Source organism: Vespa crabro, chromosome 18 (assembly GCF_910589235.1).
Source record: "Vespa crabro chromosome 18, iyVesCrab1.2, whole genome shotgun sequence".
In the NCBI taxonomy this organism is placed as follows: Eukaryota; Metazoa; Arthropoda; class Insecta; order Hymenoptera; family Vespidae; genus Vespa; species Vespa crabro.
The window spans coordinates 2,344,435-2,366,934 of record NC_060972.1 but is presented as its reverse complement, the minus strand read 5'-3'; the positions used below and the strand labels follow the sequence as shown (position 1 = coordinate 2,366,934).

Genomic DNA, 22,500 nt, shown 5'->3' with positions numbered 1-22,500 from the left:
CACGTGACAAGACATGCATGTATTCAATTTATATATATATATATATATATATATATATATATATATATATATATATATATAAAATTCTTATTTTTTACTTCTTATTAAATTATTATAATTATTATGTGTAAAGGGAAGAAAAAAAAAAAAAGAAAAAAAAAAAGAAAAGTAGAAATAAAATCCACTTAATAATACATTTAATATAATATATACAAATTATAGGTAGCACAAGTTGTAGGAAATAATTAATTAGTTAATAATTTTTAAATATATTCGTATAAAATAATCACTCGTATATACAGGGTGACTCATTCATTTTTTTTAATCGATACGGTCAAATATCTCTTATAAATGAAATTGTTAGATTTTTAATAGGCAACGTTTAATATATATTACTGTTTATTTTGTACAGCGTACCGCCATTTTTAAGATAACGAAAAGTCATAAATAAATTTTATTAAACGTAAATCCATATTTATAAGCTCGAACGAAAGTTCTAAAGAATATTAATAATAAATCGAACGAGCAACTTACACTGTAATGTTAATTTTTCAATCTGTGCTATTATGACACTTTGACATTTAAGAAATTACAGTAATACAATGCAATAATTGCAATGATGCGATCAAATTTTCTTGTAAATATTTCATAATTAATAAATTAAACGATCAATTTTTTTCTCTTGTTTATTTTTTATGCTTTTTTCTTCTTCTTTTTTTTTTTTTCTTTTCACTTCATTTATTTATTTATTGCAGTCATTCAAAAAGCATAGATGATTTTCAACAGTGATAAAAGAACATTATTGTTATTACGAAGCTTGTTAAATTTGAAAGCGCTATAACTCGATGAAGTATCGATTGAAAGTTACAATATGGGTGCTCGTTAGATTCGTATTGATATTCTCTACAATTTTTATTAGGCTTAAAATATCGATTTCCATTAAAAAAAAAAAAAAAAAAAAAAAAAAAAAAAAGAAAAAAAAAACCATTGTTATGATATTCGTATCTTGATAATATTGGTCCTCTATAAAATAGCTGCAATGAATATTACATCTCTCTCTCTCTCTCTCTCTCTCTCTCTCTCTCTCTCTCTCTCTCTCTCTCAAAAATTAGCAATTTTTATTTGAAACATTCAGGTTTATTAAATCAATTGAATTTATAGGAGATATTCGGCTGTATTATTTTTTTAAACAAGACATCTTGTATATATATATATATATATATATATATATATAGGATTAACAAGTATTTTCAAATTTCAATTATTTTCAAATATTTTCAAATATTTTTTTAAAAACGTGACAAATTTGATAAATATGTAGACATCAATGTGTGTTTAACATTTAGCGTAGAAATTAGTGACAATAGTTGTGAGTAAAAAAAAAAAAAAAAAAAAAAGAAAAAAAAAAGAAAGAAAGAGAAAAAGAAAAAAAGAAAGTTATAACGATGAATCATGTCCTTTCAATATAATATTTTATGATTCTATTAAAGTGTCACTACGATTAATGTATTATTCATTTGTAATAGACTTGTAATATTCTATACGTTATTGTATATCCCTGGGATTAAAAAGGGGAGTGAGGGGAGGGAAAAGGAAAAAGAAAAAAAAATTTTTTTCTTAAAAAAAAAAAAAAAGAAAGAAAGAAAAACGTGTAAGAGCACTCTTGATTTTTAATACATTTTTTTTTTTTTTTTAGATAAGCGTGTGTCGATAGCGATAGAGAAATTTTTTCTATAGGTTTAATTAACGAACGAAGAATTGACACACATAAAAAAAAAAAAAAAAAAAAAAATATTGTTTTACATGATTACTCGTTACACAGCCATCACGTGACACTGTGTGATTTTTGTTGTTTTTTGTTGTTTTTTTTTTTTTTTATATATATATACGTATATATACTTTTTCTAAAATATCTTAACGTACAATAATAATAATATAAGTATAATATTATTTATTTATTCATTGTTATTGTTATTGTTATTATTATTATTATTATTATTCTAATTATTATTTTTTTTTAATATTATTATTATTGTTATTATAAAAATATTCACTTAATTGTCAGGACTAATAGGGTTAAGGAACAATATCCTTTTCGACTTTGGCATGAATTAAAAATCTTCAAATTCAATTTTTTTTTTTTTTATAGCATACAGTTTATGCCAAGGTAAGACATTACTGTAATTTCATATAGGTATAAAATTAGATTAATAATTATTATTTTCTTTTTTTTTCCTTTAAATATATGTATATATGCATACACACACATACAATGTATGCCTCGCTTAGTAAAATTATGAATTATGTTTATTTTTTCATGGCTCTTTATATTGCGAGTTTTATTAATATTTCAATGTTATCTCAGTGACACATTGCATAACACTGCCCAAACATACATATTCGTGTTTAAAAAATTAATTTTGTATTCTTGGATATATTTAGGGCGCTTTATTTGCAAAAAAGAAAAAAAAAATAATGGTAACAATTTTTTCTTTTTTTTTTCTTTTTTTGTTCCATCAGCTATAATTTTTATGATATGACATAATAACGGAGTATAATAAACATTCAAAAAAATTCCATGACCTTTAATTCTATTAAAACGATTAAAATTAATTGATCGTATTAGATTTTAAAATTGAATTATTATTATGCATTAGAAATATACGCGATGTTATATATCTAAGTCTTGGGGAAAAAAAAAAAAAAAAAAAAAAAAACGACGTAATTAGTTTTTTCTTTTCCGTTTTTTTTTCTCTTTTTTTATTTTATTATTATTATTAATTATTACAATTTCTGAATAACATTTTGTCCCATTTATTCGTCCTATCTCGAAAATTAGAGCTGATACGATGGCTATTTATAAAACTGCTAATTATTTTTAAATTGGCCAATTAAACATACCCAAGAACAGGTTTAAATTCCGAAGTGTTGGATCGAAATTTTTTCATTGCTTTTTCTTTCTTTCCTTCTTCCTTTTTTCTTTTTTTTTTTTTGTTTTTTATTGGGCCGTGTAAATATCAAAAGTAAACTCTTTATTACATTAGAAATTCGATATGTAATATATCATCGTTAGATATAATTTAGTAACATTATCACATTGAAAAAAGACATACATATGTATCATATTTTGCATTATTCTTGTTATTATTATTACTATTATTGTTATTATTATTATTATTTATTTATTTATTTATTTATTTATTGTCATTGCTAATTTTTCTTTTTATTTATTTATTTATTTGTTTTTTTTTTTTTTTTTTTTTTTTATTATCATTATAAAACACATCTGCAATCGACAAACACCAAGCCAACGTATTTATTCGTCTCAACGTAACGAATAATTAATCAAAATAAATAATATCTCTTCAAATCGAAGAATAGACGGCTAATTGCTAATTGTTTTTGAGTATGCACTTCGCTTTCGCGTAAATAACAACAACAACAACAACAAAAATAATAATAATAACAACGGCGTTACGATTAAAGTATCAATGGATTTTTCATTCGATAATTATTGTAACTGTCATCGAGTATATAAAACGTTTTATATTATCGAAAATCGAAATATTGAAATAATTCAATTATTAAATTCGTATTAATAGCTAACTAATTGAAAAGTTATATAAATGGTGAAAGAAGAGAAAAAGGAAAAAGGAAAAAAAGAAATATTATGTTACACAAATAATATTGGAAATAGAAAGAGATACATAGAGAGAGAGAGAAAGAGAGAGAGAGAGAGAGAGAGAGGGAGAGAGGGAGAGTGAAAGAGAGTGAAAATATTTTCAATAATGAACCGCTTTAATTTTATTTAAAAAAAAAAAAAAAAAAAAAAAAAGAAAGAAAAAAAATAGAAGAAAAAAGAACATTTTTTTCAAACGAACGACGAGAAAAAAGAGAACATTTTTTTTCAAACGAGCAACAAGAAAAAAAAACATTTTTTTTTCTCAAACGAGCAATTTTATTAAAAAATAAAGAAAGAAAAAAAAATTACATTTACGCTTACGTACGTATACGCGAAGGGTGGGCTAAAATGTTTCAAGCTGATTTTTACAAATTGATTAATTCTTTTATCTAACATTTGTTTTTGACTAATTATTATTATTATTTCCCTTTTCTCTTTTTTATTTTTCGTCTTCATTATTTTTATTCTTTTTTTCTTTCTTTCTTTTTCTTTCTTATTTATTTTTCTCTTCTTCGCTTTTCTTATTCTTTATTCTTCTCTTTTCTTTTCTTTTTCTTTTTTTGTTTTTTTTTTTTTTGTTTTGTTTTTCGTTCTCAGATCGTAAAACCGCACAAACCTAATAAATTTTGGTCTATCCCGTGTATATGCACTTTGCGAAATTCGTTTGCAAACGTTCATGCTGCTAATATTTCATGGCAATTTTTATATTCGCGTAAAAAAAAAAAAATAAAACGAAAATAAAATAAGAGAGAGAGAGAGAGAGAGAGAGGGAGAGAGAGAGAGAAAAGGAAAAAAAATAAGAAAAGACAAATAAATAAATAAATAAAATTGCAAAGCTTGGCCGTGCTTTTATTAGATTCGAACGACATAAACTATTCGAGCTATGCATTAATCCAAAATTGTTTAAAAATATAATTATTGGCATAGAGCAGGCAGTATTTCGATGTATTTTTTTTTTTCAGTTGGCTTTCAGTTAAATGGCAATGTACATACATACATACATGCATACATACATACATACATACATACATACATACATACATACATATATGCATAAATACATTCATAATGTAGTATCGAAGGAAATGAATCATCTATCTGCGTAGAAACTGCATATCTTCGCAATCGAATGCATGAATTTTTTTTTTTTTTTCTTAAATATAATAGCTCGAATGTAAATACGATTATTGATATTTGTTAATATTGTTGATAAAAAAAAAAAGTGCGATATCGCATATAGATATATTTTTGTTGAGAAGACTGTGGAAAAGATCCAAAAAAAAAAAAAAAAGAGAGAAAAAAAAAGAAAAGAAACGAAGAAAAAGATAATAAAAGAAAAAAAAGACAGAAGAGCATTTACAATTTATTCGATCGGTATTTTTATTAATTATCAATAATGACACATATTTTTCTTAAATAAATCGTTTGCATACGGATTGATTAATAAATTATACGTATCTTTTTAAAAAAAAAATACTGATCCAATAAATAATGGCCTCACGCAAAAATGAAAAGAGAAAGAACAAAACAGAAAAAAAAAAAAAAGAGAAAAAGAAGAATGAATCGCTAATGATTACGTTCAAATTCATATGACAAATTAATTCGCATCACTCATATTTCATTCGTACGAATGAAATATTCACGTGACGTCGATAAAGATTTGTTTGTGTGCGTACGTACGTACGTATCTGTCTGTCCTGTCTGTCTGTCTGTCTTTGACATTAATATGGCAGCCAATATCAGATAATAATACTTGATCATATTTCATACGATACGTACAGACGACGATACGATACGATATATATATATATATATATATATATATATATATATATATATATATATATATATATTATTTTTACATTCCTTTTGATTTCTAACGAAATTTATTTATTTATTTATTTATTTATTTTTTTTTTTTTTATTTTTTTTTTATTGTTTCTCTCTCATAGGTGAAAATTTGGGTTGCTTTGGTGGTAGTAAAAAGAAGAAGGATGGACAACCGGTTCAAAAGGAGAACGCAACGTCACGCACGACGAGCCCAAGAACGGAACCAGTCAGAGGGATGGAGTTACTCTGGCAACCGGAAGTCGTTCAGTCATATTTAAGCCTTTTACAGACATGTTCTAATCCGGAAACATTAGAAGCTGCGGCGGGAGCATTGCAGAATCTCGCCGCTTGTTACTGGCAACCTAGCATTGAAATTCGTGCAGCTGTACGGAAGGACAAGGGCCTTCCTATTTTAGTCGAATTGTTAAGAATGGAGGTATGTATCTATCTGCAGGAGGAGGACATCTGCAATTTATTTATTTATTTAATTTATTTATTTACTTTATTCTATGAAGCCGTGTTAAAAAAAAAAAAAAAAGAACATTGCGTTAATCTTAATCTTTAATTAATAGATATTTCATTTGATTTGAAATTAATTAACACAAAATATCCGAAATTTCTATATTAATTTAATTTTAATTTAATATTATAATGTAAATATTATTTAATATAAATATTAATATAATATAAATATTATTATTACGTGTGATTATACTATCAATTATACTGCTATAAGTAATATAATAATAATAATAATAATAATAATAATAATAATAATAATAATAATAAGTATGATTGTATACTTATTAGTATTAGTATTAATGTATTACTATTATTACTATATACATTGTATACTGTACCGTATCATATTATATTATAACTATAATATAATATTACAGTATAATAATTACACACACACACATATATATATATATATATATATATATATATATATAAGTTATAATAATTATATGAAATATAAATAATTCACATTATAATAATTCACATTATATCAACATTTTTCTTTCACTCTTTTATCCTTTCTTTTTATATTTACTTATACGTACAAAAATGATATTAATTTAATATCAAACGAATTGACCTTTTTATTCATTAATTATTTTTTTGTTTTCTTTTTTTTTTCTTTCTTTCTTTTTTTTTTTTAATTATTTTTTTGTTTTTCCTTCGCTCCAGGTGGATCGAGTAGTATGTGCAGTGGCTACTGCCCTGAGAAATCTCGCGATAGATCAGCGCAATAAAGAGCTAATTGGTAAATATGCGATGAGAGATCTCATTCAGAAGTTACCCTCGGGAAATAATCAGCATGATCAGGGGACGAGCGACGATACGATAGCAGCAGTGCTTGCGACTTTGAACGAGGTCATCAAAAAGAACGCCGAATTTTCACGATCGTTATTGGACGCCGGTGGGGTCGACAGGCTTATGAACATAACTCGACAACGTCAAAAATATACCCCACGTGTTCTCAAGTTTGCAGGTAAAAGAATAAGAAAAAGAAATAGGAAAAAGGGAAAAGGAAAGAAAAGAGAAAAAGAGAGAGAGAGAGAGAGAGAGAGAGAGAGAGATTCGTATTCATAGCGATAGATTAATTTGATATGATTTAATGAAATGATTTACAAAAAAAAAAAAAAAAGAAAGTAAATATATAAATAAAAAAAAAAAGCCACGATCATTCAGTTTTATTATATTTCATTTTTCTTCTTTTCTAGGACAAGTTCTCTTTACTATGTGGCAACATCAGGAATTACGAGACGTTTATAAGAAACACGGTTGGAAGGAACAAGACTTCGTTACAAAAACTGTAGCAGCTCGAAATTCTGGACCCAATTCGCCAAATAATGCCAACAGGTATTTGATTATCATGAAATCGTCAATAACATCAGAGATAAATTTTATGATTTCTTTTTTTCTTTTTTTTCTTTTTTTTTTTTTTTTCTTTTTTGTTTAATATATGTAGTTAAAGTATTCTCTGTTAATTAATTTTTAGTTCTGGGACTCTGCTTTTTATTCAGTTTTTATAAAATACAATTGAGAAATTCTGTCGTTGATTTTTATTCTTCTTTTTTTGCTTTTGATTTGTTTCGATTTTTTCTTTTTCTTTGCCCCCTCTCTTTTTCTTGTTTCTTTTTTTTTTCTTTTTTTTTTTTTTTATTTTTTTATCTTTTTTTACATTTTCTTTCTTCTCTTTTGTCTACGTTAAATTTTACGCAGAGTCCTCCCCCCCTAATATAATATTTAGAAACGTTTATTCCACGTTAAATTTAGCTATGATTGTAGCACATTGAATCGACCAATGGCGAGCCAGGGTAGTACGAGATACGAAGATCGAACGATTCAAAGAGCTAATATTAATTCTAATAACGTTGGACGACCTACTATTTATCAATCTGTAAGTAATGATATGCAGTAGCGTAATTAATTAATTAATTATATAATTAGTGCGTTATATATGAAGATATTTTTTTATATATACATATATAGATACATACATACATTTATACGTACACATATATATATATATGTATGTATGTATGTATATATATATATATATACATATGTATATGAGCGTATGATATTAAATAAAAAAAAAAAAAAAAAAAAAAAGAAAAAGAAAAAGAAAAAAAAGAAGAAGGAGAAAGCAAAAAAGAGAAAGAAAAGAAAAAACAAAGAAAAAGAAGGGAGACAAAAAAGAAAACGATGAAGGAAACAAAAAAAAATTTAACCAATATATTATAATCATACTTGGCAATTATAAACGTAAAAAAAAAAGAGAATAATATTATACTCGAAGAAAGTTTTAATAGTATACATACATATATACATACATACATACATACATACATATATTTATTTTTTTTTTCATTATATATATATATATATATATATATATATATATATATATATATATATATATATATATAATACATACGATTGACCGACCCTATAAAATAGGATGTATATTTTATAGAATTTTTTTGTGTTTTTTTTTTTTTTTTTTTTTTGAATAAGTGCCAACGTGTTACAAAAGATTTTTTATTATTTTTTTTAATTTTTGATTTCTTTTTCTCTTATCCCGCGCCCCCTAACAATGTGATAATTATTATACAATATATTTTTATTACGTTCTCATATTATCTGGCCTCTTCAATACAAATCGTAATAGAAAAATCTTAATCTCGTAATTAAATTTCATTGAAGTAATGAATTCACATTCATTGAGCGTACGATGGAATGGATTCATTTTTGTAATAAACAATAAGTAAACATTATATATTTAAGGATATTTATAATGATCTAGAAATACATTTGTATGGATATAAAATTATTATCATTGTATGTGATTTTTACGAAGGAACGATGATACACCAATACATTACTCTTATATGTATATTCTTTTTGTTTTATTATTATATGCATGTATTGATGATAGTTGTTCGATCGTCGTTCGATAAAGGAAAAAGAAAAGAAAAAACGAAAAAAGAAAGAAAAGAAAAGGATGAGTTAAAAAGAAAAAAAAAAAAAAAAAAAAAGAAAAAAAATTATTATTTCGACTTCGTACACGCACACACATCGTTTCTTTATTAATACATTTCGAATAATTTCTTTCCTAGATATGTAAGTAAATGGATGAATATACAGATTGATCGTGAATCTTAATCGTTAGACAGAATAACATATCAGTGCAGATAATCCGTGATTAATATAAAAATAATTTATAGAACGATTAAAATAATATATGATTTAAATCGTTAGAAGTACTTTATCTCGGACATATATATATATATATAAATCTTAAACATATAAAATGATCTATGTAACAGTATCGATCTCATGAGATAATATCGATCGCGTTTATAGATTCGTAATAAATAAAAAAGAAAATAAATAAACAAATAAATAAATAAATTCAGAGAGAGATGAGGTACGTCAAACGAGTTGGATCATTCGCTACCACCGCGACAAAAATGCCGTCCCTGCCATGGATCAGGATAAGAAATTGTTTCTGTCGAAAGTTTAAAAAAAAAAAAAAAAAAAAAAAAAAAAAAAAAAAAAAAAAAAGCGAAAGAAAAACAGGAAAAGAGAGAAAATAGAACTAAAGTAAAAAGTAACAAAAAAAAATTTCATATCAATGCACTTTTCTCGATGCACTTATCGGGTCCTCCCACCCCCTCCGTTCTCACTCATGACATAATACGAAGTAGAATAAAAAAAGAAAATAAAAGAAAAATAGAACACAAAAAAGAAGTATTAAGAAAAAAAAATGGAAAATAAAAGTAGAACAAAAACGAGAGAGAGAGAGAGAGAGAAAGAGAGAGAGAGAGAGAGAGAGAGAGAGAGAGAGAGAGAGGAAACGAATGAAAAACTAAATTAAAAAAAAATTAATAAATAAATAAATAAATAAATAAATTAATTAATTAATAAATCAATCAATAAATAAATAACTAAATAAATAAATAAATAATTAAAAAAACTATATATATATATATACACCAAAAACAAACTAAAACCAAGCAAGGAAACAAACAAACAGACAAATAAACAAACAAACAAATAAACAAACAAACAAAAAAAAAGAGAAAAAAGCCCCCCCAGAGCTTGTATACTAACCGTTGGCTTGTGTGTATGTTGCAGCAGCCGAAACCCGGTGAGCCGCTCTACGCGCAAGTTAACTTGGAGAAGAAAAAGAAGCGGCAATACGAGCTGGGGGTGGGCCAGGGCGGTGGCGGTGGAGGTGGCGGAGGCGGCGCCGGTAGCGGTGGTGGTGGTGGTGGTGGTGTTGGTGTTGGTGTTGGTGTTGGTGGTGTTGGTATTGGTGGTGTTGGTGTTGTCGGTGGTCAGAATCAGGGACCGGTCGGTACGGTATCGAGCGTTACTGGTGGAGCTGGTGGTACGCCAGGTACCACTCAGTGGATGCCTGATGGCGTCTCCATCGGTGTCCAAGATGGGACATCAGGAAATGCGACCGTTAGTATACCACCAAGTTCAACAGCGGCATCGGCAGGTGATTCTTGGGTATAAAATGCGTCCTGTAAACTCGCGAAATTTTTTTCTAACGTCGATTGGATTCAATGAACGGAGGGATCACATCGGCATTTGAACTTTTTCACGTTCGACGACGATGACAACAACAATAACAACAACGACAACTACGACTACTACGACTACGACTACGACGATGACGACGACGACGACGACGACGATGACGACAACGATGACGACTACGATAATTACGACTGCTATTAATACTATTACTACCAATGCTACTATTACTACAACTATTAACTATTTCTCTTATTATGACTACTATGACTACGATGCGTTCTTCTTCCTCAAATTTTTCGTCCTCGTCGTTATATCCATCATCATTGTCATCATTGTTATCATTATTATCATTATTATCGTCGTTATCATTATCATCATCGTCATCATCATTATCATTATCATCATCATTATCACCACCATCTTCTTTTACTCCGAGCCTGCTCGTCGTCGAGCACAGCGAAATATATGTATGTCTACGATTATCGGCCATTGAAGAACTAGGACGATTCAAGGAGGAAGAAGCCTTTTCCGTTCTTTCTTCCTCCCTCCCTTATCTTTTGGCGCTGAGAAAAGGAAAGAAAAAAGAAGGGAAAAGCTTTTGATAAGCTTTTTTCAACTGTCAAGTACACCATAACGCTCTTTTAATTAATTCAAATCAGCGATCCCCGTAACTCCTTTTTTCTTTACACTGGATTGTACACACATTTATATATATATATATATATATATATATATATATATATATATATATATATATATATATATATAAACTCTTATGTGTTAGTGTTACAAGAGAAATTTGTTGAGATAATAAGCATGACTTGAACATACATACATACATATATATGTATATATATATATGTGTTTATATATATATATATATATATATATTTATATATATATACGAACTTACGTATACAATAACGTATTATTATCATCGTGTTATGACAAATGCGAAAAAGAGGAGAATTAAAAAATGCACTTTCTTGCACCCTTTATTTGATATATGACGTCTAATAAATAAAAAAAAAAAAATAATGGCGACTCGTCCGACCACATCCGCAGCAAAAAGTAGTCGCACTAATGGCTCTAAAGATATAACAAACAAACAAACAAATAAGTAAATAAATAAATAAATAAATATACAAATAAATAAAGAAAACTTCATTGCACAATTCTAAATTAATACATGTGTGTATATATATATATATATATATATAAATATAAATATAAATATATACACACATATACATATAGATATATACATACGTACATATATACAAATATATGAATGTACATGTACATTTTATGTCGCATCACCGAACGCGACGGACGATGAGTATACCGATGAGCGTACGCTGCTGTTTGCATTATTATAAATAAGTGTACGTATTAATATACGATTAGGATAACATATATATATATATACATATATATATATATATATATGTGTGTGTGTGTGTGCGCGTGCGCGTGTGTTCGACTGAGGAAATAAGTGAGAGAGAAAGAAAGTGATTAATAAATAACATATATATATATATACACACACACGAACTTACGTACATATACAAATAGCACTATACACAAAAGCACTCGTAAGAAAGAAATGAAATAATTAAGCGTGATATATATACATATATACATACATACATATATATATATATACACACATATATATATATATACATATGTAAGTAATATAATTATTTGTATTAACATAAATTTTGTCGAGGCTGTGGGTGTGGCATGAGGATGGTGATGAGATTTATAAGCTGCACTATTATTACAAACATATATATATATATATATATATATATATATATATATATATATATATATATATATATATTATTTGTTTTTACGGCGCATGGGTTAAGAAACAAAAAAGAATATACATTATATATACATTATATACGTATACACACACAGATAAATATACATATTACACATACACACATACATACAAATACATATACACATGACATAGAAAAAAAAGAGATAATATTCTATGTATATGCGAAAAGAACAAGACAAAAAAAAAAGAAAAGGAAAGGAAAGAGAAGAAGAAGAGAAAAGAGAAAAGAAAAAAGAAAAAAGAAAGATGCGTGTGCCTGCGAAAAAAAAAAATATAATGTGTCTCTGCTCGTGTGTTCGACGTCGGATTGATATGATTGTCCCTTATCTGTGCGTGCAAAATAATGCGCGCGATTATAAGATTTAAGAAGAGAGAGAGAGGGAGAGAGAGAGCTCGGCCATTGAATAGTCGGAGAAAAATGAAAAAAATAAAAAAAGAAAGGAAGGAAAGGAAAGGAAATAAAAAATAAAATAAAGTAAAATGAAAAAGAGGAAGAAGGATGAAATTAGAGATGGAAGAGAGATCGACAAACGGTAAATGTCGAATTTATAGATAAAGGTATATATATATATATATATATATATATATTTATGTATTATATCGCACTCGAATTTACATAATTATTATTAACAACAACAACAACAACAACAAAAAGGAGCCCATAGAAGGTATTGCTATGATGGAACGAAAAGATTTATAAAAAAAAAAATTAATAATAAAAAAGGATAAATAAAGAAAGGAAGAAAGAAAGAAAGAAAAAAATGGCAGCGGTGAAGATCAATGATCGTCATTGGGCCAATCGCGTATCTCGTAATGTTTTAAGAGAGATCGATGGGGATGGAAGATAGATTGAAAAAAATGGAAATAATGAAAGGGAATGATGAATAATGTAATAACGTTATCGACTGGTTGCGAGAATATATTATTGATAGTCGATATATAAATATTATATATATATATATATATATAATATATAATATATGTATATATGTATGTATATCTCTCTCTCTATATATATATATATATATATATATATATATTATATATATACATATATATATATACATCTTTGTTCTATTTCTTAAATGATATTACGATAGTTGACGAATGATGTTTGTGAATGATTCGATCGAACGTAAAGAGCGTCGAATATTAAGAATTACAGAAAAAAGAAAAAAAAAAATAAATAAATAAGAAAAAAAGAAAAAGAAAACAATAAGAAAAGTAAGAAAGTAAATTAAGACAGATAGAAAGAGATAATGAGTTTATAGCAAACATAGCTTTGCTCTCGTGCACGGATTAATATGAATGATTGCATTTAGATTTCAAAGCAATCTAAATTGGCTCGATCGATCGTACGTTACCGATCATATTCGATGTTCGAAGTTAATCCCTCGTTGTTTAAAAAAAAAAATATATATATATATATATAATAATAATAATAATAATAATAATAAACAAAATAAAATAGAAAGGAAAACACAAAGAAGAAGAGAAACAAATAAACAAACGAACAAGCGTATACGTAAATACACGCAAAACTCGTATCACGAGTCGTCTGACTGACTTATCGATCATATGCATACATGTATATATTAATAATATAATTATTATTGTCAAACATACATACACACAGACACACAGACACAGAGAGACATACACACGCATACATAACGCGCACCAATTTTTTTTTCTTTTTTTTTCTTTTTTTTTTTTTTCTCTTATTTTTTAATTTTCTAATCAACGTTATAATAAAACTGCGATGATTAAGGGAGGGAGTAATGTAGTCGCTGACGAAAATGGTACGAAACAAACAAAAGAAAAATAAAATGAAACGAGAAAACAAACAAAAGGAAAAACAAACTAAAAACAAAAAAGAAAAAAATAGAAAAGAACGGAGAAAAAAGAACGAGCGAACGTAGATAGAGAATGTGCGAAAAAAAGCGTCTGCGTCGATGGGGTATGGATTAAAGGGAGACAAGGGAAGAAAAAAAAAAGAAAAGAAAAAAAAAGAGGAAAAAGGAAGAAAAGAAGGAAAAAAAGGGGGGCGGGAAGAAAGAAAGAATAAAGGAGAACGAGAAAAAAAAAACAAAGTATCAAATCGCATAACAAAAGGCTATAATATGGCACCCGCGTGTATAAACAAAGAGCACTCATAAAAAAGAAAAGTAAAGAAAAAGAAAAAAAATTAGTCTATCACTTGTATCATCTCGTACATGCTCATTTTTCTTTTAATCCTCTTTATATGGAAGAATATAACGCTTTCTGTGCAAAGACGGAGGATAATTATTCTCGAAGAAAGTTTTGATAAAACGTAGGAAAGAACCAAAAATAATAGGGGGAAAAAAAAAAAAAATAAAAAAAAAATAAAAAAAAGAAAAAGAAAAAGAAAAGACAATAGAAGAAAAAGAAGAAGAAGAAGAAGAAGAAAAAGGAGGAGGAGGAGGAGGAACAGGTAAACAAAGAAGAAAAAACAAAAAGAGAGAAAAAAAAAAGGAAACACACCTTTCGAAGATTCGTGATTCGTCGAGAAAATTATCCTGCCCTCCCCACCCCCATCCCCTTCCTCTTCCCCTTCTCTCCCTCTCTTTCCTTTTCTTCCCACCCTACCTGTCTCACCTGAGATCTCTTCTACACTTACGTTTCCCTTCGTTGTCCTTAAAGTATCATGGAAGATCGTAATAATAAGGTTAAAAAAAAAAAAGAAGGGCTAAGTTGGAGGACGATAATGAGCGTATCGCGGGTGGAAGGGATCAGGGGTGAGGGTGAGGAGGGGAGGAGGGGGGAGTGTGAAGGGGACTAAGTATGATGATGAAAAGGAGAATGAAAGTAAATAAAAAATTAAAAAAAAAAAAAAAAAAAAAATGAAGAAAAAGAAAAAAAGAAAAGCAACCCTTCGAGCTTAACCCCTTCGGAATTCAACGACCAATTCTGATATCTAATAAATCTTTTGGCGATTTACTTGCGAACACGTATAAACACACACGTACACGTATAAACGCACAAACACACACGAAGGTGGATGGAAGAGGAGAAGGTGGAGGGGTAAGAGGGACGACGAATATTGGCTAGGGAGATAAGATGGTGTGTTAAAGAAATATTTGTATCTACAGAGTATAATTCACGGTTTATAATAATTACGTGAAATATTTTCAAAGATTATGGACCATTCCGTTCGATGGACGATGCTATACGATTAAAGTGACGTGGGGATGGTAAGAAGGAAGGGTAGTAAATATGAAGGGATAGATGGGATAGGTCGTTAGATAATGATTGGAAAGAGTACATGGCTTTTATAAATGGTATAGCACGAGACTGATGGACAATGGCAAAAGAAGACAAAAAAAAAAAAAAAAACACAAAAAAAAAAAAAAGAAAAATTATAATGAAATAAAGTAATAATGAATTAAGAAATCTGACGATGAAATATAATACTGTCGATTAAAAATGGACTTGCTTTATGCGAAATCCGTATAAAAATGTACGTATGTAATTTCTCATCGTACGTTTCAAGTACCATTCCATATTGCGTTACGATAAATATTCGCGCGTACTCGCAATCTCCTCGCGAAGTGTGGCAATCTTTTTTTTTCTTCTTTTTTTTTTTTTTTCTTTTTTTTCTTCTCCCCCGATTTTCCTTTTTCTTCTTCTTTTTGTTTTTTTTTTTCCTTTCTTTCTTTTTTCTTTTCTTTCACTTTTTTATTTATTCATTTATTTCTTATCGAGGAGAAATAAAATAAATAGAATGAATAGAATGAATGAATAAATAAAAAGAAAAAAAAGAGAGAGAGAGAGAGAGAGAGAGAGAGAGAGAGAGAGAGAGAGAGAGAAATTAAAAGCAAAAAAAGAAAGAGGAAGAGAAAAATGAAGGAGAATCTATAATGGTCGGCGATAAAAATGTTCTCTTATAATTTTAAAAATCAATTGACATGAGGGAAGACAAAGATATAAAAGGGATAAAGGAAAAAATTCTCTCATGATAAATATTATAAAGACGAGTTATGGTGTGCGAGTACACACATTGAGACATTGATACACCGATTATGAATAATGTCCGAACATATACAGATACGAACACACACGAACACACTCAGGCAAGGGAATTACTTTCCGATGGTCCATGGACGACGAAAAAGAAAAGCCTATAATAATAATAATAATAATAATAATAATAAAAATAATAATAATAATAATAATAATAATAATAATAATAATAATAATATTAATAATAAATAAATAAATAATAATAATAATAATAGTAATGGTAGTAATAATAATAATAATAAAATAATAATAATAATATAGCGTATAAAATGAAACACGAAAAAAAAAGAGATAAACGCGTGCACGTTTTATCTATTGCATTACACGTATCATGACAGACGTTATACAACTCTCAAGGACACGATGCACCAACCACCTTTTCGAGGGTTAGCGAACGTACTTACTTACTTACTTACTTACATACATATGTACTGCTTCGATCGATTCGATCGATACCGAAGATTTTGATATCCCATTTTTTATTCATTTTGTGTGTGTCTATACCTCGTGAACCAGCGATTTATAATTTTCTACGATGATAAATAAAAATATAAATAAAGGAAAAAAAAATATTAATAATAATAATTAATAATAATAAATAAATGAGAGAGAGAGAGGGAGAGAGAGAGAGAAATAGAAAAAGAAGAAACAAGAAAACTTAAGAAAATCGACATAAAGAAAGTCAAACGAAAAAGAAGATGAAAAAGTGCGCAAGATATAAAGTTTAAATGATTTTCTAAGAAAAGATAATAAAAAAGAAGAGAAAAAGGGGAAAAAAATCACACACGACACACACACACACACATACATACATACATACATACATACATACATACTAAGCATAAAAGAAAAAACAAAGAAAAGAAGAGAAACGACATGGATACGAAGTGAAAACGATGAACCAAAATTAGGATAATTGCGTCGTATCGCTAAGGAAATGATAAAGAGAAGGAAAAACAAACGAACGAACGAACGAACAAAAGAAAATAAAATAAAATTAAAAACAAAAATAAAAAAAAAAAAAAAAGAATAAAAAAGAAAAAAGACAAAGATCTTGAACACTGAGAGATCCTGTTTTTTCGATGATTTTTAAAGGAATCTCATCGTTATAATTATATAAATAATATATATATATATATATATATATATATATATATATATATATATACATACACCTGCATCCATAGTTATAATTATAAGGCTGATCATTTTATAGCTAAGAAAAGAAAAGGAAAGAAATATATACATACATACATACATACATACATACGTACATATGTATATATGGCATAAATATGTTTAACGAGGTTCATAGCACCAACATAAACAAAGGATAATGTTGAAAGGATATATATATATATATGAAAAATCATTAGATCTTTTCTTGATGGGAACGTTTTTTGTCATAGATCATTAGGAAGAATTTAATATAATATAATATTAGGAATGAAGAGAAAAGAGAATAAGAAGTGGATAAAGAAAAGAAAAGGAAATCTTAAGGATTATATAAACAGGAAATGATTATAATAAAATGAAGAAGAAGATGAAGAAGAAGAAGAAGAGAAAATATGCGAGTTGATAAGTTAAACGATTGAATTGTTTTTATTTAATATGATAAAACGATGAGAGCAGCCATGAAAATACTTGATAAATCATTCATTAATCTTCTAATATTTTTATCTGTAATCAACGTTTCTCCTCCTCATTGTATTATACGCATAAACAACAACAACAACAATAGCTTATATATATATAAGATATTCACATGAATCACGTTTGTATAAAAATCACACGAAGGCAGAAATCTTCGTATTTTGATGGACCGATCGAGAAAATCGTTTATATCACTTTAAATATTCATTTCTTATTGTATTATGATAAATGATCTTCCATTTTGTCGGAAGAGAGAAAAATCAATTCTAATCTTTCACTCACTCTCTCTCTCTTTCTCTCTCTCTCTCTCTCTCTCTCTCTCAATCTCTCTCTGTCTCTCTCAATCTCTTTCTCTCTGTATCTTTTAATAATTTTGTTCAATATTAGATTCAAATTGTATTTCAATTTATCAATAATCATTGAAGATGTTTCTTTTTTTTTTATTTATTTATTTATTTAAAAATGAATCTTTTTTTTTTAACATTTTATAATATGGTTATCTATCATATATTGCAGTTATCTATATAAAGATATAAATATAGATAGCTTTATATATTATATGTATGTATATATATATTAAATAATTTTAAATATTGAAAAAATATAGATAATTATGGATATAATAATTTATAATATAGTTATCTATATTGTAAATATATATATATATATATATATATATATATATATATATATATATATATAAAATATTTGTCAACAATAAATTTATCAAGCAGTCAAAATGACAGCTTCGCACAAAAGGAACGATGAATTTTTATAAAATATTTTTCAATCTGGTCATACGACGATATTTGTTTTTCCTTTTTTTTTTCTTTTCTTTTTTTTCTTTTTTTTTTTTTTTTTTCTCAAAACATTTTCTCAAGAGATTTCATTTAATGTATATAATATTAATCGCAATTACAATTTATAATCGTAGATCATTTTATTCGCCGATATACGTCGCGATAATATTTATTACGAAAGTGTGCATAAAAGTTTCTTATTTTCTTTTTTTCGAAAGAAAAGAATAAAAAAAAAAAAAAAAAGAAAAGAAAAGAAAAGAAACAAAAGATAAAGAAACAGAATAATATTATATCATTTTATTTGCTTTTAACAATCGTATCGTGTTTAGAGATATAATTAAAAGTATAAAGTATTACGTAATATTTGTAAAAATAATAAAATCATAAACATCGTATATATCAGGTAATTATAGTTTAGAAAAAGTTTGAAATTGAGAGAGAAATAGAGAAAGAGAGACATAGAGATAAGAACAGATTGAGTGAGAAAGAGAGACAGAGAGATAGGAACAGATAGAGTATTAAAAAGAAAGAAAGAGAGAGAGAGAGAGTGAGAGAAAAAGAGAAAGAAAGAGAGAGAGAGAGAGAGAGAGAGAGAGAAAGAGATGAAACAATTTCATTGATCGCGAGATATGATGCATACATATATACATACGTACATACAAACGTACATGCATACAACATACATACATACATATAAATATACATACATATATGACTTCAGCCTACGATTCTTATGAGAACTTTTCGTACGTGTCCGTAATTTTCTACCTTTTTTCTATATTGTCCGTTCACGATATATATATATATATATATATATATATATATATATATATATATATATAAGAAATTAACGGAAGCAGAATGAAAATATCGATCTTCTCGTAAAGAAATTTTTACGCGATTACTTTTTGAAGTAAAAAAAAAGAAAAAGAAAAAAAAAAGAAAAGAAAAAAGAACAAAAAAGAAAAAAAAAAAGAAATTGTCGGCCTAACGCCCATGGATCTCTCTCTCATTAACATCTATGGTGTCGCGTTTTACATGGAAAAAAAAAAAAAAAAGGAAAATAGAAAAAAAGAAAATGTCAAAATAAAAATAAACCGAGAAAAAAGAAAAATAAAGGAAAAAAAGGAAAAAGAAATTGAATACCGTGGGGGGGGGAGGGGGCGGAAAGAAAAAAGAATGAAAATTGTGAAGGAACGATCGCGACGTCATAGAAAAATATTTATCCGCGTAAGATTTCATCCCTTTTTTTTTTCCTTCTTTCTTTTTTTTTTGTTTTTGTTTTTTTTTTCTTTTCTTTCCCTATTTATTACTAACGACGACCACAAACTCGATGTCACCAATTCATCCTTCTTTCTTCCTTTGTATTTTTTTTTTTTTTTTGTTTTCCTTCTCTTCATCGCATCGGTCATTACGAATCGTTGATGAATAAATTTTGGAAGGAAGAGCGACGCAAATTAACGAGGAAAAAACCCGATCGTCTCTATTAATTTGGTCAGTATTTTTTAATTAATTAATTAATTAATATTAATCAATCATTGATAAATATTTACGTCAAAATAAATGATCATTATATACGAATAATTATTTTGTTCGGTATAAATAATTGAAATAGTCAGGATTGTCCATTGGTCTATCTATTATTTATCTATTGATATTTCATTGTAAGTATTGATCATTTATTTAATAAAAATTATATGAACTTTTTCGAAATACTGATCGAATAAATAGTAATAGAGTCAAGAACGAAAGAGGAGCGCTTACATGCGTAAGAAATAATGAAGAAAAAAGAAAAAAAAGAAAAGAAAAAAATAAAATAAATAAATAAATAAAGAAGAGAAAAGAAAAGAAAAGAAAGAAATAAGATAAGGAAAGAAAGAAAGGAAGAAAAAAAGACTGGTAGCGTATAAATTTCGTTCGTTTATTAACGATCGCCATTCATTGAATCTAATATGACCTGAACGGAATTAGAATCGTTATTAAATCGATCTCGAGATTTGCTACTAATTATCGAATGCGATGTATACACACGAATATAATGCATATAAAATAATACCAATGTTATATAAGGATTCACGAATTATTATCATCGATCCGTTAGGATCTGTTACGCACTTATCGTGAAACTTTATTGGGTACGTATAAATAAATAAATAAATAAATAAATAAATAAATAAATAAATAAATAAATAAATAAATAAATAAAATAAATAAAATAAATAAATAAACTAATAAATTAATTAATTAATAAATTAATAAATGATTGAATAAATAAAATGAATGGACAAACAAATGACTAAATGAATGAGAGTGAAATGAATGAAATAAATGAAATGAATAAAATGAATGAGTGAATGAATAAATAGTAAAAGATTAAATGAAAATGGGGAGGGGTGGAGAAAGGGGTAGGAAGAAAAGAAAAAGGAGAGAAGAACGTTAAAAAACGAGAATTGAAAGAGGGTGTGATTTATATGAAAGATAAAAAGGAGAGAGAGAGAGAGAGATGTATAAAACGTAAAGGAGATTTCTAAGATGCAATTTGGAGAGATACGAGTCAATGACGTTTCCAAGGCCGTCGACGATGGACGATAATGATTAAAAGTAAATAAATAAAATAAATAAATAAATAAAATAAATAAATACAAAAAAAAAAAAAAAGAAAAAGAAAAAAAAAGAAAAAAGGAAAAAAGAAAAAAAAAAGAAAGAAAATGGGAGACGGGGAAAGGAAGAGGAAAGAAAAAGAACGCGCGTTAATCGCATTATCATAAAATGTACACGCGTATACAGGCATATACATGTAAACGCGCGCGCGCGCGCGCGCATACATACACACGCATACATATATACGTACATACATACAAATACACATATACATATACATGTACATGCGCGCACTCACGCACGCACGCGCATATTGAATAGAAAAAAATGATAGTATACTACTATGCTGCATACATACATACATACATACATATTTAAATTTAAAGAAAGCATAAAAAAATAAGCATGGATGTGCATCTTAGATGTATTTTAGAGGAGTCTCATCACACGTTTAGTATTAATTATAAACGACGATAAAGGGGAAGAAAACGACGACGACGACGACGATTACGATGACGATTACGATGACGATTACGATGACGACGATGACGATTATGATGACGACTACACGACCAACATTCAACATCAACAATAATAACAACACATCAACAACAGAAAACAATAGAAAAAGATAAGCGACGAAAGAAATGAATTATACAAAATTGTCGTATCCAATATGGACGAGGAAAGAGGAGGAAGGGGTTGGACGTGTGTGTGTGTCTCTTCTTCTTTTTTTTTCTTCTTTTTTTGTTCTTTTTTGTTTTCCTCTTCTTTCTTTTTTTCTTTCTTTCTTTTTTGTTTTTGTTTCTTTTTTTTTTCCTTTTAATTTTATTTCATCTCTTATATTTGTTTACCCAATCATCATCTGCCTTCTGCCTTTGACCTTTTTATAATTATGCGCCCTTCTCTCGTTCTATTTAACCCTCCCCAATTAACATTTTTACGAAATTTTAGTCGAATATTTTCTCCCC

The 22,500-nt window shown here is 27.3% G+C and overlaps 1 protein-coding gene across 11 annotated transcripts in view; it reads left to right on the top strand.

Moving 5' to 3' along the window:
- The window catches only part of LOC124430366 (catenin delta-2), a 66,357-nt gene extending 50,297 nt beyond the window's left edge, over positions 1–16,060 (top strand). For 8 of the 11 annotated variants that reach the window (XM_046976815.1, XM_046976809.1, XM_046976818.1 and 5 more), the window contains 6 exons: positions 2,150–2,167; positions 5,635–5,948; positions 6,707–7,010; positions 7,243–7,381; positions 7,799–7,922; positions 10,166–16,060. In XM_046976815.1, coding sequence (XP_046832771.1) covers positions 2,150–2,167; positions 5,635–5,948; positions 6,707–7,010; positions 7,243–7,381; positions 7,799–7,922; positions 10,166–10,552 — 1,286 coding nt within the window. In that variant the 3' untranslated portion in view covers positions 10,553–16,060. The remainder of the gene's footprint in view (positions 1–2,149; positions 2,168–5,634; positions 5,949–6,706; positions 7,011–7,242; positions 7,382–7,798; positions 7,923–10,165) is intronic. The other 3 variants (XM_046976812.1, XM_046976813.1, XM_046976814.1) reach the window with 3 other exon arrangements.
- Positions 16,061–22,500: the final 6,440 nt, after the last annotated feature.